Raw genomic sequence first — 27,134 nt, forward strand, 5'->3', positions numbered from 1 at the left:
ATTCTAAATTTGAATGTCTTCAACATAACCTACAATTCCTTTACTGGCATTACTCCCTACCTTTTAGACAGTTACAACCTTTAGTGTTCCAAACCAAAACAAAAAAAGATGGTTTGATGGCCTACAGTATGTAGATTCATTAAAAGCTTGTATTACATCATCTTTGAGAACATCACCTCCAGACAGCAGTCTGGCTTGCAACCATCTGGTGCTGTTACAATGAAATGACGCCCCTGTTGACTTCATAGAAGTGCAACTCACCACACAAGACAATGTGCCCTGTTCTGCAGTGAGTCCACTCAAATGAGAAAACCCCCCAATAAACCCATCACATAAGCAATGCTGCCATCCGTTTACATTGTCTCTGTCAAGACACATGACATTACCAGCAACGATCTTACACTTCCCGCAGCCAGAGGGGCATCTGAAAACCATTTGCAAATGAAATAAAAGACAAAACTGGATAAGATGATTCAGTTTGATACAATAATTTAAAAGTCAACAAAAATGAAAAGTTGAAGAATAATCAACAAAATAGGTTATTGCTCCAGAGTAGAGTGTGTTGTGTTTGTTATATCATCAATCCTTGTGGCCTCTTCTGTTTGACGGATTCAGTATGATTGTATGATTGTCTATTGAGTCCTTTACATAGGATTGGCTGTAAACTTACAGCCACAACACTGAAAACACATTCATAGACACCAAAAATATACATTATGATACTGTCAAAAGGTACAATAATTACACAGAAAAGGAAATTACAGAGTTAAACCAACACCATTATGTTTTCATTTATCTTTTGTCCACTTTTCTTCTCTCCTCCTCTCGAAATCTGGTGGGGGTTTGGGTTCTGTGAACCCCTCAAGTGCTGCTGGCAGAGAGTCAGAGTCCCACCTGCCCTCCTGCTGGATGGGCGGCCATGGCTGGCCTCTCTAAAAGAACCACCGAAACGCCTCACCGTTGTTGACCGGTGTCCTCTGTGGGAGACACAATGTGAAGGAGACATTTTAAGTTGCAGGTTTCAAGGTAGTCATGAAGTCTCTCCAGATTATAGCAAGTCAAAAACATTTATGTGTAGAAATTACAGAAACATTTGAAAGTCAATAATCAATAAAAGTGTTGCCAGCGGTGGCTCATAGCAGTTTGAAAGAGCATGTACATTCAGTAAAATAAAAACCCAGCAGAAGGGCACTTCGGCCCAACCCCAAACCCAGTATTTCATCAAAGAGCAAGCCAAGGTGATTACATCCACGTCCCACCCACACCCAAATAATCATTATGCTGGATGAAATATTCAATACAAATTCCCAAGAAGCAACAATGAGGCATTTAATTACTGTGAGCTCTAGCCGCAGTGAGGGGGAACAGTGCATCATTTCAATTTGAGCCTGCGCCAACACCCGCCCCTCCTCCCTCTCCCCCAAACCCCTATGCCAGAGTGACAGCCTCTCCTTTTGGAAACTCATTTGGAAGTCAGAAACATAAAATACTGAAGTCTCCCACCAATCCCCATGACCAATTAGCACATTTTTTGATTATTTTTCCGCTGTTGACGGGGGGAAAATGGTGCATGATCACAACTAAAATCACTTTAGTCTGAGAGGAGGGCAATTTGACATTTTAATAACAAGTGTCATCTGTGACTCTTCAAAGGCATGCTGATGAGCGCCTCAGAGCCGGATAGGACACTACTGCCTCTACAGTTTTTGGGCCACATGCAAACAGTATTTTAGGTGTGTGGATGGTCTAGCAAAAGCCCTAGCAGTGACACGCTACATCCTCCACATAGACTTTTACATTAAAGTTAGAATTTTGTGCATTTTGAAATTGTACACTTGTTTTAACCCCCAATACAGTTCCTGCACACAAACAAGCAGTTTGCCCTCTATAGCCAGGTTTCTCATGTAAACAGCATCATGGATCTCAGACGGGAGAAATACTTACTTAGCATACACCAGGTTAACAGGCAGTGGGGAAAACCACACTGCATAAACTATCTGAGTGAATATGAGTTTGGTAAGCCAGCCAATGACAGCGCCTGATTCAGCATGACAAAACAGACATTATTAGGTTATAAGAAGGGCAGTGAAATAGCTGAAGCTGTTTTACTGGGCCTAGTAACTACATCGCCCCCAAACATAACAATGAATTAGAAGTAACATGAAATGAATAAATGAAATAAAACGGATCTGTGCCTGCCATATACTGTATGCCACACAATTTATGGGTGACTTCCTCATCAGATGAAGCTATCACCCCACTCTGTGTTTTTTCACTCAACTGATTATCTCCAACAGATCAACCCAAAGCCCACAGTCACATTCCTTATAAGGTTAATCATCACAAAATTGTCTTGTGAAGCCAATAGATAAGACCCACACTAAGACAAAGTTTAATTTCTGAGTAGGAAGAGCATAAGAAATTACACCTAGAAATTATAGGCCTAAACTAAACCTAGTCTACAGGCTAGACTAACAGGCAGCCGTCACTTCACTGGTAGGTTCTTGCTCATCACACTAGTTCTGGAGGCATGCATCCATTCATATGTGTGTAGGCCTACTGAAAAAACCCCAAACATTTACCATTTTTCACACTACATTAAGCAAGTACTATTACCCTTTCAAGTGAATAATGCAGGGCCTAGAACAGCAGGGAACCATCATCACTAATTTAAATTTATGGACGAAATGACACTCCAAGATGTTTCGAAGGGACGAGACACCCTCACTCTAGATCTGACGTTATCTATGCTTAATTGCAGTGAACAGATGCCCGCCCCCTTGTTATGTCACTGTAGCTCCAGTAATTGTTTTTTGCCATTTATTGGAAGCAATCAAGCTTTTTTTTTTAAGATTCTTTTTTTATGGCATTTCGGCTTTATTAGATATTTCACAGAAGAGAGAGACAGGAAGGATGGGTGAGAAAGAGGGGAACGACATGTGACAAAGGTCCCGGGCTCAAACTCAGTATGTGTTCGAGCTGACTGAGCCACCACAGCATCCTGGAGGCAATCAAGCTTTATTGAGAAATTCAAATGACTTGTTTTTTTCTTTTCAAGTGCCAAAAGTAAAAAAAAAAAAGTACAGTTCTCGCCTATTTTTTCTTGTGGTTTACTTGTGGAAAGAATATTCCACGTTCTTGTCAACACTGAATGCTCAGCATGCTTTTAGCACTCTGACGCAGAAATTTTAAAATATTTCAGTTTAGAGTAGATCCACAACATTTTTACATCAATAAATGTCAATTCTGCTACTCTCTATCTCCGATTGATACAACACAATAGTGATTCAACCTGGTGTCTGGTAGGCCTTTCCTGGGATAAATCCTCTGGCACACATGAGGTGATACGTTTCATGTTTCTGGCAGCAGTAATAGCGGTTTGTTTGCAATAAATAGAAGAAGAACTGATTAGTTAGCATGAGCAGCGATAGCCACCATGGCTGACCAGACAAAGAAAAGACCGTTACCTACAGAAACTCAAACTGAACCAACAGAAAATCCAATCGAAAAGACGTCACAGTACTGGACACATTTTTTCATCTCCACAGCAATGACCGCTTATAGATGTCTCCAAAATAATAATAAAAATGTGTGTTACCTCTTTAAGCCAACAGTGTGAGGCAACAGCTACCAGCTAACTGTTTCTCCAAACATTTTCTAGAGCACCACTAGCTGAAGCTCAAAGCACACAGGCTGTTTCCTTCTGTAATTACATTTTTATTTTCTAAGTCATACAGCAATCAAATATTAGCTATTGACGGATGTTGGATTATTAGCTAATGCTGGGGACACACCACAGAACCTTTGGGCTGATTATAGCTATGGCCATCAAAACAGATTCAGAGCACATGCAAATGGACAGTGAGCACAGTTGATTCTGTTGTGTGTGTGTGTTAAGGGACTTTAATGTTTTGCCTCCAGATCCAGTCGGGGCCGTCACAATTATTCCGAATCTCAGATGTTGACAAGTCTTGACCTATTTCTGTGAGCTGGTCAATGACTCATGCTGCATTCACGTCAAAAGGAAAAGATGGTTGACACGAGCTTACTACTTGAAATTACCATTTACGTCAGGTGGTAAATACTACTTGGAAACTACTTGGGTTTGGCAAAGGACTCTGATTTCTCTGACTTCCTGAATTCTGACATCGGCAGAAGGAAGTATCTGATGTCAAGTGGGAAGGGGATGATATATTCATTTCAAATAAAACGACCAAATTAGCGATTTTCATCATGTTTAGTTTGCTGTTTAGCGAAACTCCAATGTATTGCTCACTAAGTGCATGTGTGCTGAGTGTGAAAAAGCTCTGAATAATTATCACCAAGAGCAACCAAAGTCTACAGAAAACTTCAATCATGGCGTTTGACGGCTTAAAAATGGCTTTGAACACGTGAACACTTCCTAATTGGTGCTTTGAGCCGTCAAGTCGTTCAGACAGTTATTCCCATATGACGTGAATGCAGCATCAAATCTGAACAGAGGCTGCCAATAGCCAGAATTGAGCATGAGAGAAGGGGGAAAAAAATACAGGAAGTGTGGAAAGAAAAATACTCCACCTCCATGTTTGTTTTGGTTCCATGTTATGGTAGTGCGAGAGCTTGTGCTTTTCATGAGACCGGGGTGTTAGAACTCAGGTTGTGTGTAATCCCAGTCTTTACCTCATCATCAAGTGTGGGATCTCAGAATCCAACACGGTGTCAAGTGTGTGCCTCTACGATGCAAAAATCTGCAACGGCAGTCATTATGTCCAATATTTCCAGTCTGTTCATCCCTATAGTGTCCCTAGCCTAATACTACTCATGTCATCTTGCCTCTACTAATTGAAAATATACATCCTATGACATTAAGACACTCATCCCATTCAATGCAGAAGCCTGTGAGTCTGATGAGACAACAACAAACACAAAGTTAAAATGCCAGAAGTAGAACTTTATGCAGAATCTATGAGAAGAAAGTTAGCTAACAAATGACGTTAATCTTATTCAGTATCATACTGAATACATGCTCTTTAAAGATAGCTTTAGCAGTCTTTATTTTCCTAATAGGATTCCTATGATAAGTAAAACACTCTGAACATAGGAGTCATACAAAGACCCTTCAATGTATTTTCAGTTACGCATGTACTATGTTCCTAGTGCTGTCCCTTTCTACTGTTTCTTTTAATCCCTCTGAAATTACACTACTTTGACAGACATAATAATAATAAAGCAGCCAACAGAATTATGCAAATTTTGAACAACAACAAAATGTAATATGAGTGAAGGGTGACTATGCTAAGTGTTTTAAAACCTATTGGCTAAATGGAATTTGGTTTCAATGACAGAGGAAAATAGTACAGGGTTACATGGAGATGCTGCAACCAGAAATGAATGGAAACAGAAATAGAGCGGAAACCAGAGAGCTCGAGAGTTTGCGAGTGAGGGAGAACAATGAGACTAATCTGTAGTTTAGCGCATTTCCATGTTCACACATAATTAAGAAACAGCCAAGCTATCGCAAAGCGTCTCAACGAACAAATCCCTGAGAAAAAAAAAGAAAAAGGGAAAAAAGAACACGGCGCTGGAAAAAGTCTGACAAAACTAACATCATCCAACAGCCGACAGATTCAAAAGCAGCAGAGGCCTCAGTCTAGAACGTGATACTCTAAGAGCTGAGGCGAGGGGGAGAGAAAGGGGAGGTGAGAATGTTTATCTTGATCCATATTCTCACATTGATCAGTCCCTGGTGGAAGTGTGGCTCGCCAGAGACAATAATGACCCTGATCTGGGCACTCGGCATGTCTCTGTTTTGTTAAGTTCCCGCGTTATCGATCCAGTGGGGCTCTTGAGTGCTGCTTGGATTCACTCCCGGGCCCCCTCGCCTCGGCACACTGCAGTGACCAGGCACAAAGAAGGCTCAATTAGCACAGCTCCGCGTCGCCTTGCTCCCCCACCTGCATGCGCCTTCAAAATCACTCCATCAACCGCCAGGGAGAGAGAGGGAGAAAAGACACGAGAAAAACAGAAACAACAGATAGAGAGACAGAGACAGAGAGAGAGAGAGAGAGAGAGAGAAGGACAGAGGGAGAGAGGGGGGAGCAGACAATAAGTGAGCAAGGGAAGGGTGGGGAGAAGGCAGGGGTTGATAGTGTTACACCCGGGACACGGGAGCAACACCAAGGTTTCACCTCAAATCAAGACGCTATGGCAGCGGCTCAGCCTCACGTCAACACCGCTGCCTCTGCAGCAGAGCATACATAACAACCTGGCTGCAAAGACGCACAGAGGGAAAGACAATATCCTCCTCTGGCAACGAGCGCACACAACCCAGAATTGGACGGACCGGAGGAAGAGGAAGAGATTTTCGGCAGACGAAGTCAGTCAAATTAACCCCCGCCACACCAGCGCAGTGTGTGGTGTATTCTAAGTGTCTGCCAGTGACTTGCGGGTGATAACAAGACTGAAAAACCCTGAGATGTGGTGGAATTATTCTCTGTGGATTGTGGCGAGGCGGTGTGAGGTCTCTGGGCGACCATGACACACCCGTGATACTAATTGAGCCTGGCAGGTGCGGTTAATGCTGAAGCCTCGCACGTCCCGGGCTGATTGAGAGGGAGGTGGTGGGAAGATTGGGGGGGGGGGGGGGGGCTAGCTGGGACGGGAGGCTCGAACGGGACGGTGAATCATAATCAAACCAGCAGGCTGATACTGTGTCTGTCAGCGCCGCTCTAAACTCTCCGCTCATCAGCACAGCCTAATTGCGGGGACACATGCATGCACACGCTACATAAACTTCCAACCACCATCTAAAAAGATCAGGTTAAGCCTCGCACACATCCCTCCCTATCTTTTCCCCACACCCAAAAAAAAAACAAACACACACACACGCACAATCCTCATCCCAAAGCCCACCGCTGCCCTGCCCCCCCCCCCCCCAACCCCCCTCCCCCCTCCTCCCCTGCAGCCTTGGCGTCACACTGAGCTGGGGCCAGAGATAAACCACTCAAGACGATGAGGATGATAATGGCAGACGCCGCAGCGCCTCAAAATTCAATCAGCGCCGGGACGTCAATGCGGATGAGTGTAAAAGTGAAATATGCTCGCCGGCGTGTGTTAAAAGACGCCACACAGGGCTTGCAGAAACAACAACAACCAAGAGGACGATGAGGGAAAAAGCTGGAGAGGGAAAAAAGCATGATGGAAAAAAAAAAAAAAGGAAAAAAAAAGAAATGAAAATAATGTGCCTCTACTACTCCGCTTCCCGGCACAATCCCACTGGCATTCTGAGCAGCCCTACTTTAACCACAGACTGTGAATAAATTACCCTTTTGAACTCGGGGTGATTGCAAATGTGCCCCGGTTTCTCTTGAGACATGTCTGGCACTAACCCTCAGCTCTACCCTCCCAGCCAGCCTTGTCACAGAGCCGCCCCCCCCCCGCCCCCCCAGCCGACACACACACATACACACACATTCTCACACACTCTCACACACATCACACACACACACGATCATAAAACTTTTAATTCACTATAATTAAGGAAGACAATTTCTGTGAACTACAAACTCTCCTTCTCTCCCTCTCTCCTTTTCTGTCTAGGAATTTTCAAGAATCTCCTCATGCTCTGAGAGAGTGGGAAAAAAAAAAAAAATCTGTGCTAGAGATGAAAAAGTGGCCTGGAAAAAAAAAATGTGTAGTGTCTGAAAAATCAGAGTAGAGATGGAGTGAATAGAAGCAAGAAGCCCAGGGAAGGATATGGGGAAGAGAGAAAGAGAGAGACAGAGAAGGGAGGAATCTCTGAGAGAGACAGTGGTGCTGGGCAGGTTGAATAGCAGTCTGGGGAGTGTGCTGATGTGTTTCAGAATGCTCATTATAACGCATGGCCCATACATTACCCTGACGTACCCATTATTTATTAACTTACGGGCTAGGAACCAGGACACTTTTCACAACTGCAATCCCTCGGATGCGGCTCTGACAGGCCACGAACAAAAATATATAAATAAATATCACTCTCTCCTCTCTCTTGACACGCGCACACACATGCACACACACCCCAACTCCGGCTGACACCACTTTAGTTGCCTGTACGCTGACTGGTTTTTTTTTTTTTTTTTTACATAATTACAAACACATTTCACACAACGCCTGCAATGACTGCAACTGAAATTTGCGCGCGAGCTCAGGTCAACCAATTTGTTTTGTTTCCCCCCCACCAAACGTGTTGCACTGCTTTGAGTCCCCAAACAAAACCAACACCTCTGAAAGTTTGCCTGCGCATAGTGTCTCTAATAATCTTAATATGAAATGACTGTAATGGTGGGGAATTACTTTGATTATTTTCTGAGCTAAAGGCGGATAAAACTGCAAAGAGAGAGGAAAGGGGGGCGAGAAGAGGAGCTAGGCAAAGAGCATGTTTCATCAGAGTCGAGCAAGGAGGGCTTTGAGAGCCAGCCAAAGATTCAGGGCCGATCTCCAGGTCTAAGAGAGAGAAAAAAAAAAAGTTTCAGCGGTGCAGTCAGCCTTAACTGATGTGTTATATATTGCCTGTCACTTTATTCTGCAGGAATATTGGGGCGTTGCCAAGCTCAAACCTGGAAGGTATAGCAATCCATCACCTGCGCTCTTACTGGGGTTGGTGGGTGGGGGGGTGGGGGGGTGTTGAAATCTCATCTTGAAGCTTGTAGCCAATATTCTAGCCACCCAATGCCGTTTATAAAAGGACCCTCTCCAAGGCCGCTATCACGGACAGACCACTCATCTAGTCATCCACACGCCGCTGCCTCCAGTCCTGCGCCAAAGTGCCGTAACGCAAACAGACCCAGCTCCGCCCCGAGCTTAAAGCTTCAATATTACCGGTATATGCACAATGATAATGATGAAAAAAAAAAATGTCAATCCATTTACTGTCGATGATAACTTGAAGGTGAGGAGGCTGGCTGAAACGGAAGAAGCCATTTACTGGGATGGAAGCATCTCTCTGGTATCTGATGCTCTGCCATGTGGATTAGCTGTTTACGCCTGGAAACGGTTGCTCCAGTGTTCTAGGCTTACCAATACATGCAATAGATGAAATAAAGGTACAATAAAGGTACAGTTCAGAAATATAACAAATAGTGGAGTTTATATCTATCTATCGATCTATCGATCTATCTATCTATCTATCTATCTATCTATCTATAAATCAAAACCGTTACATTCTACTTAAATCTAAATCACAAAAATCATGTATCTATATGACATTGGATTTTCCTGCTTTCCCCTTGTCTCATATTGCAGTAAAATCTACAATTTTGGGAAAGCTTGGTTTAAGCCCATGCAACACAGACAAATACAAATTTTTAAGTACACTGAATGTGAAATATGAGAAATTAGGCTGTACGACCTTTGATATCATTACCTTATAGGCCAACAATACATTTTATTAAAAGCACTGTCCATCAGGCCACTAATGTTTGATTGATTCCTCAGGTTATGGAAGTCCTTCAGTGTAACTTTCAGACAATATGAACCGTAGGAATATCAATTCTAAAGCCTAAAACATAGAAATCTAAATCAAATAGCTCCCCAGATCTCTGCAATATACTTATTCAAATCCATGACTCGAGAATGTAATATTCTGCGGTGTTATGACAACAACCTGAGGTGAACTAAAATGTCCCTTTGTGAGTCAAAAATGGGTGCTCGTTCATTAAATAAGGCATATTTGTTTCGGCCTTTTCTGTGGCTTAAATATCTCGAATCGTTTTATTTTCACTGCATAGCGCAGGTCATTTCATCACTGCAGAAATATGAGATTGAAGGGCTGCATTCAGCAGAGTGTGAGTGGGGCTTCAAGGCCTGTGGGGTTTAAGTACACGGAGGTCACTTCCCCTCTGTCATTAGATACCATTCATTTTTCACAGATGCCATAAAAGCTGGCTCCGAGTCGTTCGAGTTAATATGGCTTCAGTTAGCCTTATCTACAGGGGAAACCAGAATATCAGATTTTTTTTTTTTTTTTTCAATCAATACTAATTTTTACATTTTTGCATTTTACTTCATCAAACCACAGTGAGACCCTACAGATATCAGGCAGACACTGAATTTCTAGTATAGTGTCAACTGTCATTTTCCACAGCATTTACATTTTTAGCTCACATTCTGCACAACTCATTAGCTCATTTGATTTTCCACAGAGGAACGTAAATTCTGTGATCCCCAATTCTACAAAAAAATAAAAAAATTAAATAAAACTGTCAAATCCTGTGAGGGCTAACAAATGAACTGGCATACCATAGGCTATTGCTTTCCACCTGATTTTCTTCTAAATATTCATTCAAATGGCAGCACAGACAACCAACCCACTTCAATATGCTCACTGCACTAATGCATACAGACAAAGAACCCAAGTGCGCCGCTATCGTAATAGCATACCAATACAGGAATACAGCTACAATCTTTTAACTCAAGGTCCCGGCTTGCACCAGGCATCCGTTCGAGCAAATCAAGCTAAGTGTATTGCGGATATTTGTGAGTAATGAGGAATTTGGGAGTTTTTTGCTGACGAGGCACGTATGGGCAGGGGTGGAGGGGGAATGTATGATGGGGTGCTTAAGAGCTCTGTCTGGGGGGGTGGCGGGGGGGGGGGGGGGCGGGTGGTCACAGGGGGGAGATTAGGCTGAGGGGCAGCGAAGGAAAACCAAATCCATCTCCATCTCAGAAACATCCTAAAGCAGATTACTTACTTCAGTGGGAGAAAAAGAGAGGGAGGAAAGCGAGAGGGAGCGGGAGAGTGTGAGATGGATGAGAGAGTGCAGAAAGCGAGGGAGAGAGAGTGAGAGAGAGCAATTAGCATAGATGCAATTCTGGCACAGTCCTCTGACTTGATATTTGACCTTCTGCGAGAGCCTTGCCAAATATCGCCTGAGAAGCGCAGACGGGCCATATGGCAAAGTGCTGCTGGAGGCTGTGTGCAGTGTGACTCTTCCAAGCCTTCGTATGCTAATGGTGGAATGTAATTACAGTGCAGTATTCCTATAGGAACTTTATTTTACCAGCCTCCTATAGGAGTGGATTTGCAGTGATATGGGCCAAGCCTCAGGGATTTTGCAAGTATGGGATGAAAATATACTTTTATCGTACAGTGAAGAAAACACTGGGCGGACAGTGGAATGGACCTGGTATAACTGGGGTAGTACTGTAATATGCTTGATAATGAATGTAGTAGTGATGCGCGGGTCAGGTTTTTTTCACACCAACACATAAACATATCCAAACCCGCCTGAAACCGATCTGCCAACCCCCCCCCCCAAAAAAAAAAAGTCAGACAGCCAGGACATTTTCCAAAGACTCTTGTCTAACTAAGGCTATACGTAATGCGTGTGCAGGATATAATGTATGATTTTCCATTAATTAAATTCAAATTTCATTGAGATTTTGTTTATAATTGCATTGTGTGTGTACTGTGTGTAGCCTGTTTGACCCGTACCCGCCCGACCCGTTCTCAATATTATCTTGGGTCGACCCTAACCCGCCCCACCCACGGGTTACGGTCGACTAACATACTAGTGATGCGCGGGTGTAGAAGACAATTCAAACACCTGCAGTGAACACTTAACGTTTGGGTTATTTACCAACAGATGATATTGTGACAGCTAATCTGAATTGTAAACAGGTATTCTAAGTTAAACGTACCAGCAGAATTTGAAACTTGATAACTTTGGCGGCCCCTTGAGTCCCTTAGTGGTAGAAATTTACATCACTGTCGCAAAGCTCTTTTTTGTGTAGCAGGTGTGGGATTTATTACGTTTACCCAATGCTAACGAAAGAACACTCTCTCACTGCTGTGGTGAATATATGAGTGACGATATCTTTGCTGGCAAATATTTTAGTTACAACCGGATTGAGCTAGCAAAGCAGTTTTGTCTGACAGATGTGGAATTCATTAAGTTTGGGCAATGCTAACGAAACATTTTGGCAAGCAGGCTACTATGATACTGAAAGACAGCTAACCTAACAGAACCTAGCGGTATAATAGAGTGGATCTTTTCTTCTTGACAATATGTGTGTACTGAATGGTGTGGTTATCCTGATTATTCCAGGACTGTATTAACTTCAACTACAGCCACAATTGATGCTGCACACCTAGCTAGGCGCCGCGGGACTGGACAGCATCTGCACCTGTCTGTGTATTTGTATCTGTATGAACAAATAGAGCAATTCAAAGTGAGTGTTGTCTAAATTCATTTGAGAATGACATATTGAGGTAAATATCCTACATGTAGGGGCTTTAAATTTAGTGATATCGAGACTTTCTGCAAGGAAGTCAAGGGCTTGATTTGTTTAATATTGCCCACATCAGGAATTCTGTGTAATCTTGTGAATTTTTCTTTCTTGTGAATATATTTAACCTTAATTTTGGCGTGCCAGGTGTTTTGCTTGTCAATAGTGAGTTTTGTGACATCAGCTTTCTTTGTCAACAAAGCATCAGCATGCATCCATCAGTAATGGTATGAATAAAAATGGATAAAAGGGCACTATAGGCAGCCACGACTGGAATTTAATGGTGGATGAAAGCAAACATTTACACAAACTTTCATTAAAGAATGGCTTTCATTGCTATATAGAATAATGCTTCATACTTAAGAATGCTAGTAACCGATCAGTATTTGGCATCAAAGTAAGGAGCGATGGCGTAAAAGGGATCTTGGAGACATTTATTTCATTTTGGTGTAGTCACAAGAATATTCTTCCCTGCCCTGTAAAAATAACACTCATTCCATGACTACTTACGACTCCCTCACCCTAACATAGAATGAAATCTCACGCCATGCTCCCACATTGTGTAAAACGCTTACGGATGTGGAGTCTAAAAGCATACCTCTGTCCATAATACATTTAAAGAGATATTTGGGTTAAAAAGGGAGAGCCTTTTTGCTGCTCGAACGCTGCTCAGACGCCCTGCCTCTTCCATTTATCATGCATGGTAAATCCCTGCCCACACAGACGGAGGCTGAGCCGACCCCACTGGGAAGGAGCTGAGGCAGCGCCCCTGGGTCAGAGGCTGCCGTCTGCAGCCAGGATCACCTACCTGCTACTCACTACAACAGCGCCGGCCTCCATTTCAATTAGCTTCACCTAAGTACCCTTGTCCAAGTAAAGCACTTTTACACACGGCTACTACAAAGCTAACTCCCCACTGGGAGCAAACCCTATATGGAAGACGGGGGAGCTTTCAGGTGCTGTGGAGATTTCAGGAAAACAAAACAAAGAGATGCAGCAGTGAGGTCAGTCAAGCTCTGAGATGGGAAAAACAGAGCAGCTTGAGCAGAGGGAAGGGCGGGCGTCGTAGGGATGGGAGTGGGGGAGGGGGGAGACGAGCAGGACACACATCGAGTGTGCAGATACCTGAGGGATCTGGTATGGAAACCCCCAATTTCTCAGCCAACTTCCAGCCCTTTGAACAGTGGAAGACGTCAGCAAGCACGGCGAGAAGCCATGTGGGTGTAACGAAGCGAGGGCTAAGCGAGGCAACATGCTGCCAGTTCTCTGAAATGTTAAATTGAAATGCAAAGTAGGAGCAGGCCTCCTTGTTTTGAACAGATTTCTCAGCATCTGTGTGGGAGCCCTTAAACTCACAGGTCTATATGCAGAGCTCTGCATATTTACTGGAAATCAACATAATATGTAGGTTAGGATTAAAAAATATACACGGCTGAAGTTGAGTCCTTAATTACACTCAGGTAGAGGAGATTTTAGGCAAATTAATCTACATCAAATTCACTAACAAAAGTTCCAATTAAGTAAATAAGGCTGGAATATGTATAGATAATTTTCATGAAGCAGAATATCTCTTAATATTGCCTGTCAATTGCAGTGCCTGTACAATGCGCTACTTATATGATACTCAACCTTTATTACAGACTGTATAAGCAAAATAAGCAAGTATTAGCTCATGTAGGGTTAGCACAACATGCAGGAAGGTACTGTTGGTCTAGAACATGGTCAGTTAACTCCTAACCAGTCATTAGGTTTAAGTGATGGATACTACTAACATATTGATATACTCTATTATCAAATCCAAGCCTGTGGAAGTAGGAAAGCTCAGTTTAGTTTGATGTAATTTAGCTGATATAGACATAAAATCGCATTGTAAAATCAACCTTCTGGGCTTGTGGAGAAAACCTCCCCTAGGAAGACAGAAAAACAAGAGTTAGAGCCATAAGACTAATATTATACCTGAAGAAACCTAAAGCAATGAAATCCATAAATAGGTTTGACCTAACCTGCAGCTTGACAAAGATAAAACCAAGAGAGATATCGTTAGTAGAAAGCCAGTGGGCAATGTAATATGCTAAAGGCAGCATTTAAGACAAAGCTAATCCAAGCAGACTCCCCCCTGCTTAGTCATTCTAGCGCCACACTGATCAGACAGGGAAACCGGTCGCAGTTTGTCAAAACACAGCTTGCACTCTGAGCAGATTGAAATCATTTCACTACTCAACAGAATTCCTCACACAGATCTTTCTAGGAGTGACAACAGGCTGTGAACAGCTCAACGGTTTATCTATCGAGGAGGACAAAGGGGCTCTCTGCTCTTGAATGAAAATATCCACCTGATGTCATCAACTCGTGCATCATAAATCCTATCCTTAGCCCGGGGGCCACAGACTGACTTCACGCCTCTGTGACACTCTCTAACCCCAGGGTTTCTATCAGAAAAAACCTTGAAATATCTTTCTAGGCATGGTGTCAGATGCTTGCCATGAAATATTCATAATTTGAGAGCAGCGGCACAATAGAGGAGGTGGCAGCATGCGTGGATTTGACTTGCAGAAATTGAGACGCTTAAACCACATTGACCGGTTTCTATCCCATCACCGGTTGTCACTCAGAAATTCACTTCCACGTCAGGTTTCTTGGGTGAATGGCACAAATCCATCAGTCATTTTTACCATCCAATAAACTGCTTTTAACCTTTAGATATTCGACTTAGTAGTGTATTTGTCTAACGGCAATTTCATGTTGCTATTAAATTTCAATCAAACTACAATGAGGTTGAAAAAAATGTGGACAAAGACACATTTTGTGACTTTGTAGCCCAACATTGTGATCTGTATTCTGTAACTTAACAACATAAATTATACTGGTAATGAGGTTAAAATACAGACAGTTGGCCCTGACTTGAGATCAGTTTCATCTTTGTTGGAGAGCAGTTCAGAAGATTTCTGCATTTTATTCCTTCCATTTCTGGGAGCCACAAGTATTAGGGCAGATTGCCATATAGTAAGCTACCAAAATAGTAGACTACAGTATTTTGTTAGGCTGTTTTGTCAAAAGGCAGTCTGGAGAAGTCTGCATCCCATACATATCACCAGAATCTTCATATTTTATTTTCAGGTACTTTCCATACTATCCCAACCTCTTTGCAACTTCGCATTTCAATGTCATGCATTGGAAATTGAGCTGTGAACTACACTCTGATTTAAGCTGATGTACAAAAACATGGTTGGGTGGTTAGAACTACAAGTTAACAGGGGTCTGAAGTATAAAACAAGCTTTAAATAATCTTGCTCCTGCTACAGAACATCAGTAAGGACAAGATTATCTTTAATTTGTCGTTCCCTTCCTCCCAAAAATATATTGATCTCTTCCATAACATTTAAAGTGTTAGCAATTAAGTCAACATGATCTGCTTGCATGTGTGACTGATAGAAATGTGTTGCCTTCAAGGGAATTTTCATAAAATATGTTCTGTCTAACAGCAGTATAACGTTTCTATGTATTCAGTAATGCAATTTTTATTAATCAAACCTTTATTTTTGTACATAAGGCTTAGTTTTAGACCTAAGACTTATTTCCATTAAAAAAACAAATTGTTTTCTAGGGCTAGGCTCAATCTGTGTTTGTGAAATTGGCCCTATGAGTTTTTGCAATTCATGAAACCCCCACACAGTTTTCCATAAACAGAAGCATTTTGCCTGCAGTACTTATGATCATTCATGCTCTTTACAGGTACCAATGGGATTTCTCCATTGTTCACTTGGCTAGCTCTGCCTTTTAGATATTTCGACTTTTGGATCCCTTAAACTGGCTTTCATAAAAAGGCTGACAGACCGTATTGACATTGTGAAATAGCCAAGTTGAACGTATCATAATTTTATCATATATGAGAGAATGCTATATAGGCCCATCAACTGTATAGTACAACATAAGTCTGTAATTAATGAATGAATGAGCATAAAACCACATAAGCGTATAAGGTATCTGGGATGATTTTGATCATACTACTCTAGAGTATTTTACCCAGAAGACAGTTGTTAAGCCTTCTTTGTTTAACAGGTAGCCAACATATCTGGTTTATTATTCATCACTTTCTTGTCTCTCTTCATTCCTAGCCCACCAATTAAGTTGTTTCTAACCTCAATGAGAGAGACTCACATAAGTCAAGCTGCACAAACAAAGATATGGTGTAAAATAAAGTGATGTGCCACATGTTCTCCGCATGAAAGGCTGACCAAATTGATCTGGGATAGAAACAAATGAATGGTCCTTCATCATCAAGATCATTTGTCATTTTGCAGGTTTCATAGGCAGTCTAATCTATCATAGGTGACTGTTATTTATAATGGCAATACAATAATATAGCTTCAGCCTTTCTGGGAGCAAATGTGATCTAGGCAAAATGAAAGTAGCTTTGCCTATTGGAGAAAGTTGGTGATAGTGTTCTCACTGTATGAAGCTTATTTGTTTTAGCAGGTTTCAATAGGCATTCATAATATTATCAACAGCCCTGCAAATAGCTGTGCAAATAGCTGTGCAGAGGATCCACATGGAGTTCTGCAGTGCTTCTCTCAAGTTGCATCAACTTCTCTGCTAATCTGTCTCTTCTGGGCATGATTCATCGATTCAACTCATTTGCCACTGGCCTTGTTGCAATTATTAAGTTCGAGCAAATTATTTTTTTAATGGAAAAGGCTTTCTAAAAATGATATAATTGTCCCATTGTTTAATTGTTACATTAAGGCCAAAACATAAAAAATGTGTTGCTGTCCAAATTGCTTGAGAGCTCACTGTATTTATGCAGAACCAAACAGCTGGCTGCAACGCTCTGCCTTCGTTGCAAACCACAGATGCATTTACTAAAGACTTTTCTCTCTCACTTTTTTCATACAGGCTCTCAGTCAGTAATGACGAGATACCTTTTAACTTCTCAGCCAGAGTCAGCATCAATAATTTATTCTCATCTGTTTAAAATTTAAAGTGCCACACATTAACGTCCTCCCGCACCTGCACTTTCACGCTGTCCACCCTCCACTGGGCTCCTTTCTACCCCCCAGCCCTCCCTCTCTCTCTCTCTCTCCTCTCTCTCTCTCTCTCTCTCTCACACACACACACATCCCCCATCCCACCCCTGCTATAATACAGGCAATGACAATGAGTTCCCTTTCACCACTGAACCAGGCATGTTAAATCAAACAAGGGCAGAGGAGGCGGCAGACCACACAGTGTAAGGGCATCGTCCGGACGCCTCCAATTACGCTTTGGCCTTAATTGGTGGCAGTGGCAAAAACTATGAATTCTTTAACAGTGCAGTTGTGCCTTCCTGAGCACAGTAAAGGCCTAAGGAGGATAGCTATGTGGTGCAAATGGAAGCTGACAGAAAATCCACACTGTACGACAAATCTTGGGCAAAAAAAGGCATGACAAGGAATAAGGGGGGCTGTGCTCTTAAGTAGCCGAGGGTAGCTTGCAGGGAAGATGTGTATAATTAAGCGGTCTGCATCGCGGTTCAGATGGCAAAATCCTATTGTCTTGACAGGAGCTTAAGGTTGCCCTTTAGGTTGAGATGCGGTGAGGTGTCTGGCCTCATTTTTCTTTTTTTTCTCCACACTCCCCCAGACCTCCGCCGCCAAATTAATCTGCAGTTTTAAAGCTTGAATAAATCCAGTAAGTTAGAGATCTGCAGATCTAAAGGCCGTCTGTCCCTCAGGCTTTTCCTTCTCTCCTTTTTTATTTCTTTACCCCCTCTCCTTTGCCCACGGAGATTGGCTGGGAGCACTCAGTGTTATCTCCAGGGAGGCAAAGGTTGGGGGGAGGAGGGGGGGAAGGCCACAGATTTGTCCTTATCTATTCTGAGCACACCTAAAACAAATTAGACCTGGCTGCCGTTGCTTATTTGGCTCCCTCGCTCTCATTAAGGAGCTGGATCCAAGCTATTTTCCTCAAGGTCCTGCTTCCTACCATTTTGGGGGGTGTCTTTTATCACAATAGCAAAGGTTTCCAGGCGGCCATGCTACCTTTTCATCTCACCCATTTCATGTAGTCATATCAACACGGCACAAAGAAGAGAGAGAGAGAGAGAGAGAGAGAGAGAGGGAGGGAGGGAGAGAGAGAGAGAGAGAGAGAGAGAGAGAGAGAGAGAGAGAGAGAGAGAGAGAGAGAGAGAGGGGGCTGGGGGTAGAAAGGAGCCCAGTGGAGGGTGGACAGCGTGAAAGTGCAGGTGCGGGAGGACATTAATGTGTGGGAGAGAGAGCACACCCCTTCTCTCGGGTGCTATGTTTTCCTGAGCACGGCATGATGCTGGCCTTTGACATTTGTTAATTGAATGGTGGTATCTCCTCAATAGAATTTTGCTCTGTCCTTTTCCTGCTTTTTCTGTGCCACGTTACAGTACCAATCACATTAGAGCCACTCTGGATGTTCTCATGTCAAGGATTTGCAGTATATTGTGAAGGCGAGAAACGCAGTGCTGTTTAAATCAAATCGTACCCATTGACAGGTTCAACAACTCAGCGAGCTCGCGCTTGAATCCTTGTGATTAAGAGGATGTTATGTTTCTATCAAACAGTATAGTGAAGTCAGGAAAAAGTTTTAGACACCTATCTGTGGGCATTAGAGGCACGTTGAAAAATCTCTTGAATATTGAGTGTAATTCACTAGCAAAACCTTGAGAAAAAAAACGTAAATTATACATGCAGTATCTACAGCTCAAATTCTGGTAAATGTCCTCAAATTCTGGTTTGATCTTACATTGTCAAGTGTAGCTTGGCTTGAAGTCTAACTGTGAGATGTTACTCCACTGGCCAGACTTGAGCAGAAATCTACTATTATCTTGTTGGTTTGATTGAACAAATGCCTGACTGACAGAGAATAGTGAATAAGAGACACTAATTTAGTTGACTTCCAACAAATCTATGATATTGGACTGGACTGCTATAGATCTATATCAAGCAATAAAGCCTAAATCAAGTCTATATTGTTCTGTTTCAAGGCTTTTCTTATGTCAGAACAATGACACTGACACCAGATCTCTACTTGTCTCAGTAACGTTCATCTTTAAAATACAAACCACGCTATAACATTGTTTAATGGTAAGTTATGAATTGGATGAACTGTGCATATTTTTTAAAGATTCGTCAATGAAAGATTTTTAGCATTGAGAAACACTAAATAACTTTATCATTCCAATGACAACCTCAAGGAATATTGAAATAATGTATGCCACTTGTAAGCTATATAGACTTTACACTTAAAACTGTTCATGAATACAACCTCCACATTAGCTTCAATCATGAATAACCTATAAAGCAATATAACATTTCACAAGTGAATGAAATCCAGTAAAAAGAGAACTTGACCAAAGGGAGTCTAACAGAATTAGGGCCTGTGCTGAAATATAATATCAACTTGGGAGAGACCTGAAAAGCCTTGAAGGTTACTAGTGCTATAGTGACAATGTGTTTTGCTTCCCATACTGACTATAGTTAGTTAATGTAGGATATTACCATTGAGCCACTTGTTGGATCCTGTCCCCAATGCACCTTACAGAATGATAAATGTTTTTTTAGTATGGCTGCCCTCAAACTGTGGCAGCGTTAGTGCCATGCTCTATCTGTTGAGCGACAAAAAGACAGTAAGTATATCTCCACTTGTGTTAAAATTACAAAAATTTACTAAATTTCATTTTTGAAAGAAGGCTAAAGCCCTCTTCGTGAATCCTTCAGTAGAAATAAAAGTAAAGTTGAGGTAAACAAACTGCAGAGGCGAAGACACATGGCTTGTGCATGCACAATGCCAGCATGTTATTGCATTATAAAGTTGAAGAAGGACCTTTGAGCCATAGGGGCCCAAGCCATGTAAAGGTAACTGCTCTGGAAATGTTAGGTTAGATGAGATTCCTCTGCCAGACTAATCCATCCTGGAGCCTGTGAGCAGCAGAGAGAGCAAGAGTGAGAGAGGGAAGGAGAGAGAGAGAGAGAGAAAGAGAGAGAGAGAGAAAGAGAGAGAGAGGGAGAGAGAGAGAGAGGGAGAGAGAGAGAGAGAGACCAGTCTGCTGCAGAACAGCACAGCAGTGACACAGGGCAATTCTCTAGGGCCTTGCATTAGCGCGCTAAATTAAAGGGGGTATTAGATTAAATTGGCTCTCCGATTTCAGGGGTGTGAGTAAAATTCTGATTTGCATTTTCCACCGCTGCTTAAGATATAATTAGTTCAGGGTGATTCCCATGTGGAAAACACTGACAGCCAAATCTAACTGGCTGCCAGTAGCTTATCGTCTCTTCCAAGGCAAGAGGTACACTCTGCTCATGTTTGGTGTGTGTGTGTGACAGTATTTGTGTGTATGTCTTTGTATGTGTGTGTGTGTGTGACAGAGAGAGAGAGAGAGAGAGAGACTGTGCATATGTGCTACTGTGCGCATGTGAAGGTGCATGTGTGGGCTGGAAATTCTCTTCCCAAACTCACTTGATTCATCACACTTTTCTACCACATCACATTGAACTGTGCACGACTGTTTACAGCATAGCCAAGGTGGAAAAAAAACACTCAATATTAATATGTATAAAATGTTGTCAAAGCAAGTGTGCAACTTCACACCTCGCTGATGCCTTCAAACTCAAACCCATTTCCGCAGCAGAAGGTGATTCTGTAATTACAGATGCAGAGCCAAAATAACAATTACTGGTAGAGAAGCCCATAATATCAATTACTGAACTCAGTGAAGGAGCTGCTTCTTTTAAAAGCAAGTTTGGATTTGTTTTGGGGTTTTTCACACCCTTGGTAATTCTAACTGTCTTTGCAAATGGATGTTTTCCAAAAGTGAGTCTACCCATGCATTATAAATGTGAGGCCATCTTCCTGGACACCTGTTTGAGACACCTGTTAGTACATGATATATGGAGTAAACATTAAATGAGCTTCCTATTACCACCTCTACAGTGTGACTTCCACAGTAACCCATCAGTAACCCCTGTATTTAAAAAAAAACACACCTAAGCTGGCCATGTCTCTGTGGAGTTCTGTGGCGAGGGTTTAATGTTTGGGAATTCTGTCTAAATCATTAAGCCTTAGTGTTCATGCAGTTCAAACCCCCTTTGCTAGGAATTTAATGTTGGAAATTAGCTTTGGATAGCAGTCCAGCCCATCTGATACTGTCAAACATCCAGGCTTGAATCAACAGAAAACCTCCACATTGTACATAGGACACAAACAACGGTGAGCAAATCATATGAATAAATAATAATAACATGTTATGTCTCATTGCGCCCCTCATCACTACATGATCAACAACAGGTATCAGCATACGCACGCACGCACACACTAAAGTGCATCGTTTACAATCTATTATCAATCTTTCCATAGTTTCCTATAAGATGCAATGAGCACAGGACTTACCACTCACAAGAGAAAGGCAGTCAAAGATGATATTTACATTACACAAGCTACAGAAAACATAGAAACACACACAAATTAATGTATATGCATAAATTAACATAACAAAAAAAGTCAGCCGATTTGTAGTTCAAACAAGAGTCAGAAAAACTAATGACTCTAATTCATTGTGAACGAAGGAATCCATACAAGGTGTTTTTCCATAAGTAGATTAGGTAATATTTTATAATTAACCTCTTTTTCCTCTCTGTGTAATCACTTAATTAATGAGCAAATCATCTGGCCCTCAGGTTGCATTTGTTGGTGACTCATCCATATAGGCTCATGTTAAGTCAGTGAGCAAGTTCAAACTATCAGGATAAAGAGAACCTTATTTCTAACTTTACATTCATATTCTGCTTTAGCCCTTGATAACCAAATGTCAGCTACAAGATAAATCAATTAAAATGATCCTTTATGAACAGCATTGCTCCCTAATTGTGTCCTAATGAATTCTCTTGCTACCTGTCAATTATGTCGGTGCTGAATATTTTTTCTCTTTGCTAAGTTGTACTGATTCCTTTGCCTGCGCAGCTTACGTTGCTGATATGCGTCACTCACTAGATTGATCTATACTTGGCTATAATAACACAAATAGAATATAAAATGATTTCACCTCAACCCCATATGCACAATCAATTCATATAGGATCAGGGGAAGAGGATCTGTCTGGGTGGCTCACTCCCCTCCCCACATAAAACTTGGGGGATGTTTTGAGAAACACCATCAGCAGCCCTGCCATCACTCTCACCATCTCTTGGTGGTCGGAGGCTGAGGCTTTGTGGGATATTGATTCTCCCCATCCAGAGACGGTTTCCATAATTGGTTAAAATGACCGGGTGCAGAGAGGGATGGCTCTCTGCTGAAAACCATTTCCCAGCCCTGCTTGGAGCTGAGCCAAGCCCGGGGTTGTTCGGATGCGTTCCAGCCCCAGCCTGACTGGCAGCAATTAGGGGTGTCTGAGCCAAGCTCAGCTTGCGCTCCGCACAAACACCCCTAATTACTGCCAATTAGGCTAGGCGGGTAGGCAGATTTGAGAAGCCGGGGGGATGTTCAGGCATGGGTGGGCATGGAAACAATTTTCAAGGGCTTAGAACGTGACTGGATGAAAAGGTTAATGCTTTGGAGTGCAAGGGGATAATAACAAAAGAAGGGGAAGCAGAGCCCCGGTTCTCACCTCCAGCGACGAGCCTGGCTTCTTCTTCAGCTCCTCGCATTTCCTAAATTTGCAGATCTGGTGGCCCGTTTTGCGGTTCCGACAACTGCTGCAGACACCGCAGTTGATTAGCCGCCTGCAGGGTGCACAGACCCCACACCTTTTCCTTTTCTTCTTCGCTGGGTTTCCACTGGATGCCGAGGAATTATTCTGTGGGCAGTCTGCCAGATTGGCAATTTGAAACGCACTGTCTGTAACGGCTGCTGAGGCTGCGGGGGAGTGAAGGGCTGTCATGACGATGACCCCGGGAGGTAATGAGATGCCCCCTAAAGCCGGAATAGCGGAAAAAGTTCCAACGCGTTCTGGGAGATTCATTATCTCTGCTTCAGCAGCGCCGCATTTCAGCTTGTTCATGCATTCTCCTGCTAAAGGTCTGCAGTGTTCGGGGGATAAGGTAGAGAGGAAATTATTATTTGCCATTTGCAGCGTCTCTGGCGGCACGCCAGGCTTCCCCGGCCTCTGGGAGTCATTTCTATGCATGCTGGTCCTATTAGGGTTTATTGCCGCTGATTTCCTTCCCCAGAGCATGGCGTTATCGCAGTTCCAAGGGGACATGCCAATTCTAGCACTGGGAAAAATGGGCGTTGTGATGCGGGCAATCTTGGCAGTCTGTGGAAATGCCCCATTGGTTTTGTAAAAGTTTGCAAAAGATCTGTACCTTTCCATTTCTGCATTATAATCCAAAAGCTGGCTTAATCCACCATCCTGAAGATTATCCTTTTGTAAGAGAGACACATCAGCGTTCTGTCCGTTTTCAATGCAAAGCGCATTGTTTATGTTAGACATGGCTGAGAGACGGTTGTCAAGGTTCACTAGAAGAGAGTGGGGTTACGGTGGCCTTCGTCGAACTGAAGCTGGTTACGAACAATGTGCAACCATCCTGGTTTATCTTCTCCAGTGCTAAAACAAAAAAACAACAATTACAGATAAAAGAGGCAAATGTCTTCATTCTAATCAGTTTTCATCTCTCTACTTCAACATTTCTCTAAAGATAAAAGCTGAACATTTGAGGAATTCGCTGGCACATTGTTTATACTCTGACGCTTCACAATGGAACGTATCGCAAATAGTCAGAGCTGATCCTTATCTGGTGACAATAATGTGATAGCTGTGACAGACCAACATGTCATTATAATGGGGAAAAAGAATTAGCATGCTTCAAAAAAACAGCAGACTTTCAAGACTTTTTTTTTTTTAGATCTCTTGTCAAGGGATTCTTAGATATTTTGAAGGAAGTCCAATCAGCTATCCCACACAATGAATAAACATACATATGGATAAACAAGGGTACATTTCATCAAATTATATAAATATAATATTCAATCTGAAAAAAATCACTCAGGCAGGCTACTTTAAAAAGTTAGAAGAAAGCCTCACCAGAATTCATATTATACCACAAAAGTAGCCACAACCACAAGCATTTTTAACTAAAGCCTGCAATATTCACTCTTCAAAATAATCTGCTTTGGGCGCCAGGAGAAGCATAGTTCAATATTTTCAAATCAGTCATCTTATCCGGACGATAGAAGTGGCCCCTTCATGTGAACGCAGCTCTGTCAGGCCTCTTAAGAGCACCTGGTATTCATTCACCCAGCTCTATTACATTTACTCAATGACAGTGCAGATAGCCACTGGTGAATTTACATCCAGATCATGGACCAGACCAACAACAGTGTCAGCTGCCTCAGGACGGGATGTGTGTGTGTATGTGTTTATAGGTGTGAGTGTTTGTGTGTGTGTGTGTGTGTGTGTGGGGGGGGGGGGGGGGGGGGGGGGGGTGCTCCATTTCCTCTCTCTCCACCAGTCTGTCTGGATTTGGTTTCCACAGATAAAAGCCCATTAGACACATCTCCCCCTACTTCCATTACCTTTTTCTGGGCTTTCTCTCTTTTAATTGCCAAAGCTGATCCATTGCTGGAACACTAAAGCATTTCAAATCACTTCCATGGTACTACCCAACAGCTGTCTCAAAAATGAATTATAAATATGCACACTGGAATTGGAGAGATCATACTGGGTGGCCTTATTCAAGTCCTCTGAATACTAAAGTGCAGCCCCAGCCTCTAAACGTGCGTACAAGGTAAATATTTGCCTTGTTGACACAGCCATAAAATTATTCAGACATTATAATCCCAATATTGTCCCAGTGGCTGTGCTATTTTTTATTTTACATTAAGCCTGGGTGATGCCAAGGCACTTTCCAATGTACAGTAAAAAAAAATCCAGAGGTTCAACAAGATATTTTTCTTTTTTTTTTAATGACACCTGATATCAAGCCAAGAATCCTATCCACCATCCATTCCAGATCTGTAGGTTCAATGTCGATGTGCCATCCAAAACAACCCACAGCCACCAGTAAACAAAACCTCCTTGGCTTAATGATCAGCCCTCCTCAGGGTCATTATTACTTAATCAATTCACCCCTGGAGCGAAATACGCAGCCCAAAGGCAATCAAGTCACGGACATTGATTTTCAGCCTGTAAACAAAGTTTAGAGAGACAGAAATGTTCAATACTTGGAGTGGGAGAGAGAGAGAGAGAGAGGGAGAGAGAGAGAGAGAGAGAGAAGGGGAGCGAGAGAGAAAGAGAGAGAGAGAGTGCGAGAAGGAGACAGAAGAAAGAAAGTAAAAGCCACGTCCGATGACGAGCCATTGTGCCGCTGCACCACGATGCCATTAATTACAGCCAGTCTGGTCTGTGGTAGACATTCAGATCAAAGGTCATGCAAAGATAATCCGAAGAGGAGGGGGGTGTACTGCAATAGTGCAAATAAAACCGATAAAAATTAATCTGACATTCCCCGGATCACTTGGCGGCTACACAGACACAAATCGGGGCAGTGGAAAGGGGGGAAAACAGGCATGCGAGATATGACACTGGATGGCAAAATATGGACGGAGAGCATCACCTACCAGGTTCCCGTTGAGAAGAGCTCCCAGATGCTACCAGTCTGCAAACATATTACGGCACATTACTGCGAAGCGATATGTGGAAGGGGGGAGAGGAAAAAAAAAGAATGCAAATATGTGAGAAGACGCACAGAAATAGGCGAGAGAGAGAGAGAGAGAGGGAGAGAGAGAGAGTGTGCGCTCAAAACAAAAGGACCATTTTTTATCGACTTTCTTGTCACGTTAGAAAAAGAAGAAAAAGTAGAAAAATCAGCGGAAGGTGTCGTAGAAAGGGGGAAATAGCAGAAGGGGGTTAGGTGTTTCCTCTCCTCTTGATCCGGGGGCTGTATTGTGTGTCTGCCTGGTCTCCGCTCAGTCCGTGTCTCCTGTCGCTGTGTGTGGCTGATTGGTGCTGAGGTGAGGAAGCAGGGATGTGGACACCTACTGATCATTGGCTGGAAATTACTATAGAAACACTCGGGAGGTGGGAGGGATGGATGGCTCAGGGCGCCCTACAGGGGGAAAAATATCTATGGGAAATATCTGCGTCTTGCACCTTTTGTCGCCTCTTTTTTTTTCTTCTTCTTTCCTCTAAAGCTATTTTTCTTGTGCTTTTTTTTTCTTTTACATTTCTTTCGGACGCATGACGAGGCATTTAGAGAGGGGGGGGGGTGTCATTTGCCAGACGCGTCTTTTAATAAGGATTGGGGAAACTTGTCAAATTAATTTGAATGGAGCTGAGCTGTGATTAAGATAAAATGCCTCCACCGGGTTGTTTTTGTCCCCCCCCTCTCTCTCTCTCTCTCTCTCTCTCTCTCCCTCCCTCTCTCTCTCTCTCTCTCTCTCCCCCCGTCCAGCGACAGCCATAATTACTAAGACCTCCGGGATTCATCACCATTATAAATCCTGCCTGCTGGCCACACATGCTTGCAGCTCCCACAGGCTGACAACACGGGCATGCATGGCACATTTATTCCACGAGCCCCCATGTGTGACACTGTGCGTTCATTCATGTTGATGCCTAAGCTTTGAATTAAGATGAAATTATGACTCCAATCAACTTCCCGCATCCCAGTCATTTATTGTTGTTGTTTTTTTTCTCAACACTGATGTGGAGCTTCAGCTAGTGGTGTAGTTTAGAAAAGGTATACAGGGGACCATCATCCTTTATAACTCCATAGTTAAGCTAATTGATAATTAATTACCCTTATAAACGACAGTAACCCTATAATACATTTTAGTAGTATATTATGCTGCTAGAATTTTGCTATACAAACATCATTCAGCTACTTTTACCACACAAAATTCTATTGTAATACCGTAGAAAATCAAACAAACAAACATAATGTATGACACGG

At 42.6% G+C, this 27,134-nt stretch overlaps 1 protein-coding gene across 1 annotated transcript; it reads right to left on the reverse strand.

The window, feature by feature from the left end:
• Positions 1–551: 551 nt before the first annotated feature.
• cxxc4 (CXXC finger 4) lies at positions 552–25,919 on the reverse strand. Its single transcript, XM_071528253.1, has 3 exons — positions 25,801–25,919; positions 22,850–23,788; positions 552–977 (listed from the first exon to the last, which is right to left on the reverse strand). Exons 2-3 carry the CDS (start codon positions 23,672–23,674, stop codon positions 933–935), a joined length of 870 nt encoding a protein of 289 aa, XP_071384354.1. The 5' UTR covers positions 23,675–23,788; positions 25,801–25,919; the 3' UTR covers positions 552–932.
• Positions 25,920–27,134: the final 1,215 nt, after the last annotated feature.

Source organism: Centroberyx affinis, unplaced genomic scaffold, assembly GCF_046629955.1.
Source record: "Centroberyx affinis isolate AG114_WGS23_722 - 3 ecotype Tasmania unplaced genomic scaffold, CSIRO-AGI_Caff_v1 ptg001641l_1, whole genome shotgun sequence".
NCBI classification, from domain to species: Eukaryota; Metazoa; Chordata; class Actinopteri; order Beryciformes; family Berycidae; genus Centroberyx; species Centroberyx affinis.